Raw genomic sequence first — 17,170 nt, 5'->3', positions numbered from 1 at the left:
CTGTGATATTCAGTTTTTAGATGAAATCAATTCAATTTGCACAACTCCACAAACCAAACCACCCCCCCACCAACACAAGCACAAGGAGTCCATAAAATACTCATAAAGATATCATGAATAAACAACCACAAACCAACACAAAATAAGTTCAGTAAATCAATCTGTGTATGGCTGCCCTTGAAAATGCACCGAACCAGTCAGAAGACATCACCAACCATTGACTTAGGAAGAACCTGTTAAACTGTTACATATCTTAAGTGGAACAGCTGTTAGATCACAACTAATCCATAACCAGACAAAGAAACTAAATAAGTGCATACAGTGTGCTCTGCCATTGAAAGGAGTCAAAAGGACTACAGCTATGACATACCAATGAGCTTCTTCTGAATAAGCCCACAATGTGTGAGGGCAAATGGCCATTTTCCCCTCAGGCTTATCATAAGTGTGTTAAGAGCACCTCTATTCACCATAACTGCAGCTGCATGAATGGTTTCAAAATAGATTTATGAAAGATTTAATTTCCCTCACTAAATACGTAAGTGCCTCTATTATCTAAGACGCCAATAAAGGCTCAGTGGAACATAATCAACCTGAGGTCATATCAAGACTTTCTTGCTTTTGTGGTTTCTCAAAGTGGTTAACTTATCTTGGTTTTGTTAAATCAATAAGTCAATATTATCGACCACTAGAAAACAAGACGACAACTAAAACATGTGTCCCCGTGCAGATAAAACCACACCCACTGGGAACTCGTGTTGGTTTGTATTACAGAGCTTAAAAGAAATAAAAATCTAAATGGAGACATTTTGGAAAAATGGGAGGGATCCCATCAGTTGAGGGGAAGATTAATGGTGGACACTGTCTGAACGGAAATCTTTGGGATTGTATAGCTTGGAGCAAATGCAAATAGGTACACCAGCACAGATAAAAGGTTTAAAATCTTTTGTAGGACCCATGGGAAAGCAGTGAGCTGTGCAGAGCTGACTGGATGTTTCAAGGTGCAGAACAAATTCTAGTGGGAATCAAATTTTATGGGTCTTAAACATCATTGAGACCAGCTTATATGAACAATGACTCTTCTTTTCCTTTTTCAAGTATACGCTCTGCTTGCTATGTTTGCAAAATAATACATTAATGTGATTTCAGTAACTCCATTCGCTAGTTTACTTAACTGTTTTACTACATGTCTACTATGAAAAAGAATCTAAACAAAATCTAATAAACGGAACATAAGTAACCCTTTAACTTCAAGCCAAAAACTTGAAGATAAAAAATGAAGCTTGATGAGATGATCTGACAATTTAAGAATGAAAACATCAGCCATGACTGGATCATAATACAGTATAAGAAGGATGCACAAGTAGGGATATTTCCCTGCTGGTGATCTGCAAATCTAACCAACAGGACAAACTTTACAGGCTTTTTTTTTTTTTTTGCTTTATGTTTTTTCACATTTTAAACAAGTACCGAAATGGACAAAAACATGAAAATAAATATATAAATGAAAATCTAAAAATGTTTACATGAATGAAGGAACTTGACAAAGTGAGTGGCAATACCACTGGCCAGCAGATGCTTTAGTCATGTCATAAAGTGTTTGCACAGAAGAGTCTGCAAGCGACAGACTGAGTATCAGCAGGTATGCAGCACTCCCATTTCAGCCCTTGCAAGCAAGATAAGTTACAACTTGCTCACAAGCAGAATCACTGCCCAGGCAAAGGAAATTCAACCTGCTTTTGTGCCCCTTGATAGCTTTCTTGTGAGGATGAGCTTCCCAATTCACAGCAGAAATCCAAATGGGCGCAAAAGGCATCAACTGCATATACAAAATTGCGCTGCTTACTCTCTAAGTATTTTTTTTCTCTGCTAATGTTTCACTTTGATTACTTTACTCAGTCAAGGGTGAACTTAGCACTTAATTATTAGCCTTATTTGTTTCCTTAGCTGGTAGACAATCCCGTCACATTGGAAAAGACTCGGCAAAAAGATGGTAAATCCATTTGAATGTGGGCTTTGTTGTCATCTTAGCATCTCTTTTGCTTTTGGATTGAAATTTGTGTGCTTTTACCTTTTAACTCGACATAAGTTATCATGGTTTTTCTAAAACAAAAATTTAAAGAGGTTTTATATTTAAAAAAAAAAAAAAAAAAAAAAAAAAAAAAAAGTTATAATGCTTTCCAAAATGGAAGTTTTTGGTCTAAATGTGTTAGTTAAAATTGTAAAACATGCTCATTTAGTGAAAATTTAAAATAATGTTTGATTTGTTCCGGAATATAGTTCAAGAAAGTAATCATTAGCATTAGATTAATTACATGTTTTTTTTCTGTTTATTTTGTCTTTGTGTTGCTGATGTTTTTTGTTGTGATTTGTGAGGTTCTTTTGTGGGTTTTTTTTCCAGTTTGTCTGCTTTTATAGGTGCTCTCGATGATTGACAGCTTTCTTTTTCCTGCAGATGCTGTGGCTCGGTCTAGCAGTTGGTTGTCTGTTTTTTCTGCATTGATTGACCAGCTGATGCGGATGCTTTCTACCTGCTGTGTCTCTTTGTCTATTCACTCTCCTTTTCTCTTCTGTTTACTCCCTTTTGTTTTGCTCATCCCAGTTTGATTGATAGAGCCGAGCTCTGAAACAGAGATGAATGAGCAGTTTATCAATTACTTAGAGATTAATGGAAATTATTCAGAATTCTAAACGAGGCCATATCCTTTTGCTAGGAGCAAAGAGACCGACGATGCATCCAGTTCAGTAAAATAGTAGATGGTTATCCTGCAAATCCCAAAGGCAGGGAAGTCTCGTCAGTCCAAACTTTGTGTCTCAAAGTGCAAAACTCTGATTCCATGTCATCAGACTAAAAATACATAAAATACATAAATGTATGTATAAGGATTAGCCCACACTCTGATATTCTGATAGAAAAGCTCAGTGACATTTTAAGTAATGTGTATTAGCCCATGCAAATTATTCACTTAGGAATGTGAAAGCAGCTTAATGTGGGACAGTATCTGGAACTACATACACTGCTAGGTTGGACTTTGCCATTTTAAATCAATAAATATGTCATCTTGGACTGCTTGAAATGTCACTAGAATCGTGTCATTATGTGAAAATTATAATTTCACTATACCTTATATAGTAATTATGAAATGCTGAATCACATATTCCGGAAACAGAGTGAAATCATGGCACTATCCCTGACAAAAAAATCAAAATTGAACTAGATAGACACTTTTTTTTTTTTTTTGTTTTTTTTTTTACTAAATCAGTCAATAATTTTAGTAAACAAGAATTCATTTCAAATTAATTTCTATTTTTCTTAAAGAAGTGGGTTCCAACACCAAGATTTCTATCTGTGGTTTTAACTTCTGGTTGCATGAGTATCTACAAGTAGCTATGTCTGTATACAAGAAACTGTTTGGACTAAGCCTGAACAATATGGGGAAAAAATGTAATTGTAGTTTCACGATTTAATCCTTTAAATCCCAGCTTCCATTCAGCATTCATACAGAATTATATTTTTTATAAGAGATGAAGGATTACCACCCAAGATGACATCATAGTTTGAAATGCTCTGTATTCCCACACAGGAACACAAAACTGGGATATAAACAGCCTCGCTTAACAATTGCAAGATGCCACCTGTGGCCGGAACACTGTAGACTGAAGGTTAAATTTAATCAAACAAAGGTTTATGCTTTTCCTTGTAGTAAAATCCAAACAGCCAAATATTTCTCTTATTTACACCACAGCACATTGTTTCTCTCCATCCTTTTTGTTTAACGTACACTGAGTTCACATATACACATACACGTGTGCACACATAGGCAGGCATGCTCCAGCAGACGGAGAGCACATTTTGAAAAAAACAATTGTTCAACTGTCTGAAAAATCTGAAAAAAATTCTGCATTTTTAAACTTTGCAAGTAAGATGAAGGTGGAAATGCTCATGATATGCTGAAAACTGAATTTTAAGATTATTTATAGCAACTCCACTCATTAAAACCATCTTTATTCACTCATCAGGACATATCTAAACTTTGACTGTTTAACGTCCTTTGTGTTTTCTATCACGTGTTTCAGTTATTTGTGGAAAATGAGGGTTGAAAATGCAACTTGAATTCACAACGGAGAGTGGCTGTCACGTGATGTCTAATTTATTGATGTAGCCCACTTCGTCTTTGCCTCATCTTATTAAGATGGTGAATCTTAGCAGGAAACATTTGACAAGCTTCGTATCTGTGGAAAGCCTATTTGATACTGTGTAAGCAGAGTCGTCCACAATGCAGCAGTTTTGCACAAACACCCAGGAATTATATGCTCTTTCGCTCCCTCAATTTCAATTTAAAAAGATGAATTGTTTGGTCCTAATAATGACCTCAGTAACATGGTCCACATAATGGTCCACCCAATGATGGGTGGACCATTATGTGGATCAAAGGTTCCTGAAACTTTGCTGCAGGGTCTCCCTTTCATTGACAACAATGATGAGTGTTGCATCTACTTGAGTTAAGTACACAGGTAAATCCATATAAGCCTCTTTCCCACTGTAGGAACCATTTGACGTTCCTGTAACCTTTTCAGTTCTTTGGCGCATTCGGACAGATCGGAACTTAGGGACCATGCCCCTGAGTTCCTATAACCATTTCAGCGCCTACTCAACTTCCGGGTCTTTCCTTAGTTCTGTAGGAACGCATCTGACGAAGCAGGCTGACGTAGGTGATCGCTACGCCCTCGCGCTGAGCACCGCTACTTAATTTCCGCATCGTCAGACCCCGCCATTTTTAAAAACCACTGTTTACGGAAGCATGGAGAACGCAGCTGATAAGTGGACGGACGACGAAGTCAGAGCCCTGCTGGCAGTTTTTTCAGCCGAGGAAATCCAGAGGGGGTTCGAAAGCACACAAAGAACACGGTGGCCTTGTCGCTCTCCATTTTTGCTCCTTTGTGGTGTTTTCCTCTTCGCGGTTTGTTTTGTTGCTGAGTGGCGCTAAAATAACACGTCACTGTCGCAGATGGTTGCGTCAGATCGGTAGCGATCGGGTCTCCGACTCATGTCCGAATGCAAAGTGACACGGTTCTCTGGCGAAGGACAGTTCTTAGAACGCTATTAGTTCTCAGAACGCAGTTCTTAGAACGTCTCTGACCGAATGAGACTATAGACAACCTGTGTGGGTCTTATTTTATTAACCTTACATCAAACCCACCTGTGGACAATCTCTTTTGTTACACACACATAGCCATAAACAAATATTGGCTTTCATTTGCAAAATGAAACTTTTCACCTTTAAAAATATGTTAAATGTTCAACAAGCCTCTGCATATCAAGCTTAGTTTTAAAGGTACTCTGAGCAAAGTTGATGGATTTTACTCCAACTCCCTGTGCTCCCAATGTCTGGAGCACATTATAAAGAGTATTTTACAGAGAGGGCAAATACATTACACAGTTGTTGTCACATGGGGCCTTCTATTATGTGGTGGGGACACACCAGAGGAACCCAAAGAGCAAAAAGAGCGACTAAATGGAATTGCTTTTATAAATCAGTGTCACATTATGCATTCAGCACACAGACTAAAAAGCCTCTGTACTGTATACAACAAGAAAGTCTATGAATCTTTTGGGAATTAGCTGGTGGCATGCTCTCTTGTTAGCTAGACCATCCAGACTATTCGTTACCACTACAAGTCCACCTTCACATATGAAAATAATCTGCTGTGTACTTACAGTCGCAGTCATGTGCAACAATAGTGTAGCTAGAAAGAAAAGAAAATTGGAACAATAAAACTTTTACACTCAGATAAACAATTAGCTTCCCTTCAAGTTTTCAGGCTAAGATGCTGGAATTAGTTTAAATACTACTGGTGGGCTGGGCACAGGAGCTCAGAAATCATTGATTTAAAATGTCTGGGTTAGGTACGACTCCTATTTTTCACCATATCAGTCGGCCTTTCAGTACTAGCTTGCTATTTAGATTTCTAAATATAAGATTCATCCATCTCCCAATGTTCAAAGCTGCCACGTATATGCAAAAAATCTATTTTGTTTAAGTGAACAATGTTCACATCCCATCTTTCCGCTACGCTCTTATTCTGCTAATTCACTCAAAAAGGTAAAAAAAGGAAAAAGAAACTAGCGGCTGACTCGGAACATATTTCATGTGGGGGCCGGGGTGAGGTTGCCATGCAATCATTTGTCAACATTTTCTGGGGAAAGCATATGAACAATTGTGGATGGTGTTGCTTTGCATAAATCAGACAAATAAAAGGAACAGAAAGAGCTTGTGCATTCATTAGAGGCATTTACATGAAGCTCTTTGTTCATTCTGTCAAAGATAACCACAGTGTGCCTCTCAGAAATGGTAATGATCAAATGATTATCTTGAGATCAAAGCTGTCCACCAGTGGCAACAAGCAAGAATGGAAACTCTGGTAATAAAATTTTTTTTTTAAAAAGTCCAAACAGAAACCCTGCAATGGACTTCAGCCTAGATAGGTCACTGACCACAGATCACACCTGTCCTTTATATGCCATCACTTGGTCTGTCAACATTAAACCAAACTTTCATGTTTTTAGGTATTGCTTTTTTACTGATTAAAACAACTTATCAACCAAGGGAGTTCATTTGTATGTATTTACCAAAAAAACATGATTCCACCCTGTTCAGATGACTCTTTTTCATACATCTTCCCTCACATTGGCAAAGTTCAACAACATCAGCGCTGCCTCTTCCATGGCACAAAACTAAACCTAACACAAAAAGTCAATCTTCCACCCAAACAAAGTGTGAGTCACTGTGTATTGATTATCCTGTTTGGATCATATCAATAACCAAAGACTTACTGAAAACTCATAGGGCGTGCAGACAAAGCTAAAATCTTCACAATATAAGACATGAATTGAATGAGAACGGAACAACGCATAGTGAAGATTTGGTGCATGTACACATGAACCTTTTGTATTCATCCTGAATACACGCCATTCAAGTTTGTGCTAGATCTCACACCCCCTATTTCAGCTCGACAACTCAGAATATATCCCCTCTCTCCTGTTCACCTTCATACCCTCTTCATTGCTTGCCCTGCAGTGCAAAGCTGAACCCCTGACATAAGACTAAGATGTAATGTGGTGTGTACAAGTTCCACACCACAGGGAACAGAGTTCTGGGGTACCTACATCCACTTTTCCCTTTGCTAGTGTAGCTTTTAATCTCCCATCTCTAAGCAAGCTGTGTTTGCTGTAACTCCTGCTCACTGAGATAAAGCGAGGCAGAGCGGGGAGACCAAGTGAGTGAAACAGGCTGCTTGACATGTCTGAGTTTGGTAAGATTCCTCAAAAAGACTAAATAATTGCTGGAAAAAAGGAAAATGAAGATTTTCTCAATACGATGGACAAAGGCAATAAAGAACAGCAAGACATCTGAATGTTTTCGATCTTGCATTTGGTGCCTGAAGGTTTTCAAAAAGGTGAAATCCTAATGAGGTGCTTACACAGTCAGCCATGTTGCCAAAAGGTATTGATTTTCACCCAGTCCCACGACATCACTTAAAATGAGAATGGAAAATTATCTTGTGTGACAAAGCATAGTAGCACAGAATCATCTCTGGGGCAGTATTCTACTACAACTTGGGATTCCAAAGATTTAGCATGCTTCCTCCTAAAACTGCAATCAAATACCAATTTTCAAGTGTTTAAGCATATGTTGGATAAAAAGGTGTTTCTCACAGACTGCTAACATGGCCGGAATGAGTTAATAAGACAGACCAGGGTGTGTGTGATGGTGCTTGTTGTGTGTGTGTGTGTGTGTGGTTGGGAGTGGGGGGAGTGCCCTTTCTGCTCATCCATTCTCATGACACTTTGGTGATAAATCAAAGCTGAGCGGGCAGGCCAGAGTGGGAAGGACACTTGTGGTCCTTTTCCCCCTTTCCCTATAACCTTTGACGCTGGTTTGACACAACAATCGGATGTCTGACAGCTTAGAGTAAACAAGACAAGGCTGTGCTCATTATAGTTTGGATGCATTTGGCTACCAGGATATGAATCTCATCTCTGTGGTGCCATTTTAACACTGATTAAAATTTATAAAATGAATTTAGACTGGACAGAAATAAAACTCCAATGAAGAAGTATAACAATGTAACACACTGTTCGCACCTTACAGTACAATCAAATGTAGCACAGCAGTAAGTACTAATTGGTTACACTATTCCTTTTTGATTAAACTCAAAGAAGTGTTTCGACAAAAAGTCTTGTGTAAAACAGTCTCGAGTCAGCCCCATGATTTCTTTACAGTTTGCTTCAGAGGAGACACTGTTGTTATCTTTTAAAGTGATCTTGAGAAATAATTCTCCAGATAATCTGAAAGTCTTTAACATTTTTCGGACAATTTTTTTCACTAATTTTTATTCTAGTTATTGTGTCTGACCATTATAGAAGGTGTCTGCATTCTGTGCTTTGCTGAACCACTCGACGCAAACCTGTGAAGCATTTAAATATGAAAGAAAGTCGCCCAACTAGAGAAATTAACCAGCGTTGTATCCACTCAAAGCAATCTATTTAGCAGAGTATAAGTGCCAAATTTTGTTGAGGGAGTTTGTTAATAGCAGGCAAAATACAATTGAAGAAAGAAACATTACCATACCTACTAAAAACATTACCTAACATTGGGTCCAAAAAAAAGCTAAGAAACTGTAAAAGTGGAGGACAGAAGAAGGGACAGAAACCATTTACAACACATGAATGGTATCTGACAGTGAGGTTCTTAAGAAATAGAGGGCATTTATAAATAAATGATTTGCTTAAGAAAGGCATAATGTGGCCTTATCTAATGGCAGAGTTTGCAGCCAGCCTGAGAGGACTGGATTTTTAGCTATAAGTCCCTGCAGTGTGGAAAGTCACCCACAGCTTCCCTGCTCTCTCCCTCCACTGTTCTCTCCACCACTACTCTCCTCCATTGCTTCTGTATACCAAACAAGCAACAAGGGTTTATATTTGTTTGCATTACTAATAAGGTGCTGTTAATGTTCAGAACTTTTTTTGTACTCACCAACCAATACTATTCCTCAGACCTTTAGGACATGAAGTCATGATAAAAGTTATCATATGTCACCTGACTCTCTTCCTCAGGTTCCTTCCTCCTCCTTTGAAAATAGTAAGTCCTTACAGAAAACTACTTTGCCTTGTTCTGGTTTTTGAAAAGTAACTGTAAACTGATGCAGGTTGAACAGATAGTTTTAATGAGCTGAACAAGGTGGTGACAAAGTATGAAAATCTATATATGTGGCACATAGACATGGACACCACCCACCCTACCATGGAGGAAGTTTCATGTTAAATATAACCAGCTTGTTGTTTACTGCATGTAAAGACATAGATGTCATTCACACTTTAGTATCTAACACATCTTTCCACATGCAAGCGGGCTGCTGTAGAACCAGACAGGAAATGGAGACTCCAGTGTTTTTTTTGTTTTTAAATAAAGTTATTTTCATATGCGCAAATATAGACGTGATGTTCATTGATTCATTCATTTCCAAAACGGTTTAGCTGCAATTAGCAGGCAAGAGGGAGGGTACATCTGGACAGCTCGCCAGTTCATCGCAGGACATTATGTTCACATGGATCCATTCATACAATATAATTTACATTTGTAACATCTGAAAATAAAATTAATAATTCCAAAAGAATGACTAGTTTTTTGTTTTTTTTTGTGGTGGTGCATCACAATTATTTACATGTAGTGGAAAACCTAGAGGAAAAAAGAACCAGAATCCAGCAAAGACCTGAAACAAGACCTAAGAGATGCACGCCTTCAGTTAAGCCATCTACTGTTCACTGATACCTCATCAAAAATGGTCTCCATGGAAGAGTGGCTGTTGAAAAATCACTCTTAAGGAAAGTTAAACAAGGAGAAAAGGCTTATGTATGCCACTTGGTACAATAACTGGAATGAAAATCAGTGGCAACAGATCCCAGGAATGAATCCTCCCTAAAGCCTGGACCTCAGCATTACTGAAGCAGGGTGGGATCATTTTGTCAGAGCACAGCATAAAAGCAGCCAAGATCCAATGGCAAACTTTGAAATGTCGTTTAGAAAGCCTTAACAAAATATTCCTAAAGACTACATAAAGAAATTAATAAAAAGCTTATCTAGTCGGTTTGGAATAACAGTCTTTTCAAATATGACCACTGTTAAGCACATTCAAATTCTCCAAACTCCGTTTTACCTTATTTGTTTGCATGCTTCAATAGATTGCAAGCCTTTCGATTTTTCCTGCCAATATGTGTAAAAGAATTTTACCCCATGCTGATAAATACTTTAGTATATAGTGAAATGTAAAAAATTTTAGCTTGAGAAATAAACCATTTGTTCTCACTGTTGAAACAATAAACAGATTATTGTTGACTCAGATGAGTCATGATTTAAAGGACTGAACATCTCTCCACTCAATAATGCATGCTATTTATTATGGGCCATTTTCTTTGATCATCAAAGTAATGAGAGAAATTGTATCCAGTTTTTACTATAGCATTTCAAAAAATCCCTTGATGAAATGAACAAAGTGATGCTTCATAGCATTACAAAACGACAGTTATTGGTACTTTGAGTGAATGACTATGCATCCCTTCTGTTTAAAGCAGTAAATGAGGGGCGGGAGGGATTTTTCAATGCAAGTATATATTTAAAAAACTGAACTTGGATGTGTTAAAGCCCAATGCTTTGTTGACTAATCTGCAATAATCTGAGTGTTTTGTCACAATGACATAAATTCACAGGTCGTTGTATAAAGATGGATGATTGTCAGGCATTCAAAATGACAACAAAAATGGCTTTCAATACTAAACCACTGATGGCTGCAAGGCCCTTCCTCCAAAATATTCCTAGCGTTTGATTAAAAAAGGGAGAACATTCATCCTGAAATGTCAAGTCTTTTTCCTCACAAGTCATTATGGTGTCATTTGTTAATTATATTCTTTCTAATCAGCCCTTTTGTTAATATACAGTGAAGTAGATATTGGACAGGCTTGATTGACATGCCGGGGAATCTATGAAAGTTATTAACAAGCCACATGAACAAGGCCATGAGATTGTTTATTCTCTAAATTCAAGCTGCTTTCTAACTGTTCTGATTTGTGTTTTTTCTTTTGGAGTTGTTTCAGTGTAAAAAGAAATACACAGTTTTCTGAGTTGGATTTTTTAAATTAGTTCTGGGTTGGGTTCACTGTAATTACACCTTGCTGTTTAGTTAATTGAGGTAACAGACCCTCCAAGATTTTGCATTTCCATTTTTTTTAATAAGGTATTTATTTGCTGTGTTTTTTTATGTTTTAAATGCATGTTGTGGGTAAGTTTATTTTGTGGTTTGAGGACAGTTTTGGTCTTTAAAACAAGAAAAAAATATAGACTGTAATACTTTAAAGTGGTGGGCAACAAATAAGCAGATGTCACAGTTCATTTTTTTATATACTCTGGAAGGAGCAGTGGGTCGTGTAACCTACTTTGTACAAGTACTGTTACATATTCATGATACCTTAAACTGTTTTTTACTATTTAAATGAATGGATGGATGGATGGATGGATGGATGGATGGATGGATGGATAAATCCATCCATCCATGGATCCATTTGGGATGATAAAAAATAATAGTTAAACTGGTTTAAAATTTTCTTAGCTTTTTTTTTTGTCGTTTGGTCTGATAGGCAGGGAGAAAAGATTACATTTTCAGCTACTTGTGACCTTTTGCAACAACTTGTTCTTTTGTTCATCAAACCAAGAACTTGCTTTGTTCTTAGTTTTGTCCCAAAAGAAATTAAGTTTTTTTTTTTCCAAACTTCAGAAAATCATTGAAAGAGCAAAAACACTGTGCTGAGTGTGAATAGCTGCCACAATCCAATATAGTCAACATACTATATAATCTCTGAAACAATGTATAAATATAAACTGAATCATTTTCAAGCTTGAGCATTATACATAATGTCTCTGTCAATGTCTGTTTGCTAAGACTTTAGCTTTTTTTTTTTTTTTTTTAACATACTTCACAATTCACTGTTTGAATGGCTGAAACAAAGTGAGGTAAAATACTGACGCAATACATTGGGTTCTGATCATAAAAATTTACTGAGAATGTAATTGAGTGCATTACTGGGATGCCAATTACAACATTTTATTTTACAAGCTGGACCACAACCACAAAAGCATCCATCAAGAGAAAAACTGTCAGGATGACAGGAATGGATGCTGTTGAATACAAGTAAAGTGCAGCTGATACAAAGCTTTCTGTCTGGGACACTCGCTGCATCGTAGAGGAAATGTGGGAATAAAGCGTTCAGAAGAGTAAAGGCATGTGTTGCAGAATTAACTATGAGTATGTGGCAGTGAAATAAAAACACGCAGAAAGTGTTTAACTTCACCTCCTTGCTTTGGAGCACAGAACTAAACAATGCATGAATGTAAAATATAACTTTGATAAAGTGATTCCCCAAACAGAGACATGAGAGGAAGGACTAGATAAAAAAAAAAGAGATCTACATAAAAGGGGAAAAGTAACATGCATCTCATTATTAGGTTTTAAAATCCTCACTGAGCACAGCTCATGTTGTGCATGTTTTGTGTTTCCTGAAAACCACCTACATACTTTGAATTTTGAGATCATTTGAAACTATTTCTCTAAACTTCTTCAAAGAATACAAAGGGCACATGCTGTGCCCTCCATATGTATTATGCACATTGTACTATTAAAGCTATTTCTCTCTCTCTCTCTGTCTCTCTCTCCACAGCGTGCAGTCATGCACCGAAAGGGTGAAGCAGCAAATTTGCTAGCTGGCTGACTGGGAGGACAGAGAGGCCTTTCTCACCAGTCAACGGCTGTCCTTAATGAGAATAGAAAGTGATTTACTAGCTTAATGCTCCAGCCCTCAGCCTGCCTGCCCGCCTTTGCTTCGCACAGCCAGTTCAGTCGACACTCTTCATACACAGAATGAAACGGAGAGCACTGAACTAGGAAAAAGAGAAAATGGCAAGCCACTGTCTGAAAGCTGCAGTAATGAGCCACTCTTATGGATCCTCAGTACCCATATCACTGACCTCTACTGAGTCCTACATCTTAAAATTTGTCTCTGTTTCTAACCAGCTTTTTGACATCCTGTTCCAAACGGACTGGTCTGAAGTGATTGGAATTTAAAAAAAAAAAAAAAAGAAGAACATGTAGCGTTCTGCAACTTCCACCTTTCACTTCATCTTTTGTGGCTAAAAGCATTTAACAGGTTCCACAGACAGTAAATCTCCCAGTGCACAGTCATAAAAAGCAGCTGCACGGCTCTCACTGCAAAGGGAAAAAGCATGAGGACATTCATCCTTCACGTGACTTTCTGACATGAAATCACAAATATGGAGAAAGCAAGGTAAGCAAGTTCCTTTTTACACGCAGTCTTGCTCCTCACACAAAGCAAAATGTATTTTTAGTCAGTAAAAGGCAGAGACACTTCCCTGCTATTATGTCCTTTATGATTATCCAATCCGTGATGCTGCTATCAAGACTGGATTGGAGCCGGCGGCTTTCACGGAAAACTTAAAATGACCTGTCAAAGACCAATGCTGCGCCGTGTTTATTCACTCAGTTATCTGGGGAAGTGTGAATAACACTCACACACAAAATCTGATGTGCGAGTGCTCCTGAAACCTGCAATGAGTCCATGCTGCCAGCACTGCAAACTCTCACCCAGTGTTTTATTCAGTTTACCAGCAAGTATATGTGTCTGCAACAAATGATGTGCTCAAGTGAGAATAAAATACCAATTTCATGCATGTTTGCAGGGCCAAATTGAACTGCTTGATTGGGGGTACCTCACTCAGGGTATGTGTAAAATTTAAAAACATAATCACGTTTAAGCACAAAGCCGGGAAGTCAGACAGGAGGGATAAGGTAAGGAGGAGCTGATAAGGGGATTTTGTGTCACTTCAAGATAAGCAGCACAGTTTGTTGTGCTCACAGAAGCAGCAGCACAAGTTGAAAGCAGGTAAAGAAAGCAGCATCATTAGAACTGGATAACTGGTTACATGGCTTTAAACATACAGAGAAAGGGGGTGATTTAACAAAAAGGGTGAGTGTGTGAGCACATGATTTGTAAATGTAGCTGGGAACAGAGTGAGTGCATGTTTTTTTTTTTTTTTTTTTTTTTTTATGCATACAACTGTGCAGCTCGGTTTACTGACTCACATCATGGAGGGCAAACATAGTAGGCTACCACAGCAGTTCTTACCGAGTGTGAAGTAGGGAAGAGCTGTGTTGTCCAGATCATCCATTACAGAAATTCGCCCAGGTAGGTCTGTTCTAACAAACAACAGGAGTCGGGATTCCCCCCCTCCTCCTCCTCCTGTTCCTCCTCCTCCTCCTCCTCCTGTACCTCCTCCAGTTCCTCCTCCACCAACACCACCTTCTCCAGCAGCGCTCCCACCTCCGACCACGCTCCCCGAGGCTCCGCCGGTGAAGCTGAACTCGTTCTCCCGGAGTACTGGCAGGGTAGAGACGGTGACGGTTTTCACCTCACACGGCGTCTCCGCGTCGCTCTCTTTGTCCCTCTCCTCCTCAGGCGACGTCGCTCCTCTGCTCGCCCGGAGTGTCCAGGACCCTGTTAGAAGGAGCCCCGCGAGAAACACGCGGAGGTGCAGCTCCAGTATCCTCGCCATCCCGCTCCCTGCGTGTGGTTCTCTCGCTTTGAGTGGGGCTCATAAGCTGTCCGTTCACTTATAGTACAGTCGCTGCAAAGGAGTCGCGTCCGTCCAGGAGGCGGCAGCACAGGTGTAGTGAGAATGACATCTTCCCTGTCCTCCTCACAAAACCGTTTGCGCTCGCGCTGCGGGACGAAAAGTCCGAGCTGGAAAAGCACGTGCCTTTTTTTTTTTTTTTTTTTAAGAGTTAGCAAGTTATTTATTATACTCGCTGGACTTTTTTTTTTTTTTTTTTGCCGTGTCTTTATGTATTTTACACAAAATAACCATTAAAGATTAGTTGAATACATTTTTTCTTTCCTTTTTTGTTTTTTAAACACAAACGTCGAGCGTTTCTTCCATATTTAAAGCAGATTTAGGGTTGAAAGTGCAGCAAATAAGCACATTTTAACACTTTTTTTTTTTTTTTTTTATAACTGTCAGATATTCAGATGAGTTTCTTTTCAAACAACAGGCCAGTCAATTGCCTTTGCTCAAGGTCCAACTTCTCAGTGTGCCAGAGCTTTTGATCCCATCAATGGTTTTCATCGACAGATGGAGGATTTCTCCACTTGGCTTTAAAGTTAGGCTGTTTTTTTTTTTTCCTTTTTACCTTTAATAATTGAGGAGCCTGCGAGATGTGGGTCTGTAAATTATTCAACTTTTGTTTGGTTAAATAAAAATGTATATGGATGAAGTAAACGATTCCTCAAAAAACTTGAGCTGTAAAGAATTCCTATTCATCAGTGCTCATTTTGCCCAATTTGTTCCCTGTTAGAACTTTATTTTATGCTTTTAAAAATCCTCGTCAGATTGCTTTTGCTATTTCCAGTGTAGTGCAGACTTGCAAGTTTCATGTTCAGACTGAATTACACCCTTCCACTGAAATGCAGATCCTCAAATGATATCAGTCATTTAAGGCATGGAATTAAAAAAAAAAGAGAAAAACACAAAGAATTTATTAAATGCTAGTTTAATTTTAGAAACTGAGCAACTTGAATAAATGAGGTTGTGTGTTTCTACAGTTTGCATTTTTGTCTTTTAGCGGGATTAGTCTCAAACCTATTGACGTATTTGTCTGATTGTTTTACCAGATTTACCAGAGGTGCACAACCTTGGACTGCTTCTGTTGTTTTTTAATATTTGTATTTCCTCCTATCTGCGTAATGTTGTTTGTAATTTTAACATTGTCATTTTCTGGATTGCACTGTCTTGAGAATACACCAGGCTTATGCTTATTGTTATTACTGTATTTGGCCCTGGAAGGCAAAAGAGATAATCCATTCACGGTGCTGAAACAGCTGAATGTGTCCTGGACCCCAGTTTCATAAGAGAATCAGCAGAGTTTTTAGGGGCTGGTATCTTTAATACATATTATATTGTGCAGTGTTTTTACTGAAAACACTGAAAATGAAAGGATCATTATTTCATTGCAGAGAACGTAATAAATGATGCACACTTAACATCAGTGATGAAATAAAACGGAAACAAAAAGGAAGTGGAGCAAAATTTTATTAATCCAAGAGGGAAATAATAAAGTGATTGTCTTTAGATTATTGTCCATAAAAAGAAAGCTTATTTATAATTTATAGTATGTTTATTATATTAATGCCAGTTTTCTACCTTGACTCACCTCTATGGAGGCTTTAACTGTACTCTGTTTTCCCTAACTGCATCCTTTGCCATCTAAAGCCTGGAGGGGCTGCATTAACAAACAAATCATGCAAATTTCCTTCACATCTTATGTCTTTTATGAAAATGTTTTATTTATCATTTTTTATAATGTAAGGATAGCGCTTACACCTGCTTAGAATTCATTTGGAAGAGGAATATACTGTCACCTTTCTCTCTGCCTCTCTCTGTGCCTCTAAAATATTCAAGCACTCTCTTTGTGTTGATTTTTTTTCTTTTTCTGTTATATTTCCTCCCCCCCTCCCCAGTGTGGTAAAACACTCTGTCTCAAGTTCTATCCCCAAACTACCCCTTCAATCATGACTACTCAGGTTCATGATTACATGCTAGCTGGTAAGTGGGAACATTTTTTTGGGAAGGCTCTGCAAGACTTCAGCTCCTAAAACCGGTGTTGGTGGGACACAGATCCCTTGGAAAAGACAAACTCTGTGTGTTATTCACACCGAAGCTCTTCAATTACTCATCTCTATGTGTTTGCTCCCTACTCACACAGCTCTGCCACAGGAACAGGGAAAATAAATGGATATGATATCTGCGGATCTTTTCAAAGTCAAGAAGCTGAAGCAAAAAACCAGCGCAAGCCCATAACGCAACAAAATGTTCCTCACCAGCATATTTTAAGGTGTCATACATGTTCATTTTAGCATTGGCCTTTGGTCAGCTGCCATCAGTTACCAGGTTTTTTTACTTAGCCGATAAACAGCAGATTTGCTTATATGAACTCCATGATATGCAGACTTGCCCTGTAAACAAAGCAGTATTCAAGGCTGTTAACTTTAAAG

General features: G+C 38.3%; 1 protein-coding gene across 1 annotated transcript in view; it reads right to left on the bottom strand.

The window, feature by feature from the left end:
* Positions 1 to 14,675, bottom strand: part of astn2 (astrotactin 2) — a gene marked incomplete at both ends in the record, with an annotated part of 274,064 nt that extends 259,389 nt beyond the window's left edge. Inside the window, one exon of the mRNA XM_079256074.1 lies at positions 14,249 to 14,675. Within this exon, the coding sequence (XP_079112200.1) occupies positions 14,249 to 14,675 (427 nt within the window). The remainder of the gene's footprint in view (positions 1 to 14,248) is intronic.
* Between the last annotated feature and the right edge of the window lie 2,495 nt (positions 14,676 to 17,170).

The sequence above is a fragment of the Telmatherina bonti genome, assembly GCF_933228915.1.
Source record: "Telmatherina bonti genome assembly, chromosome: 17".
NCBI lineage: Eukaryota > Metazoa > Chordata > Actinopteri > Atheriniformes > Telmatherinidae > Telmatherina > Telmatherina bonti.
This window is presented reverse-complemented; position numbering and strand designations above follow the sequence as displayed.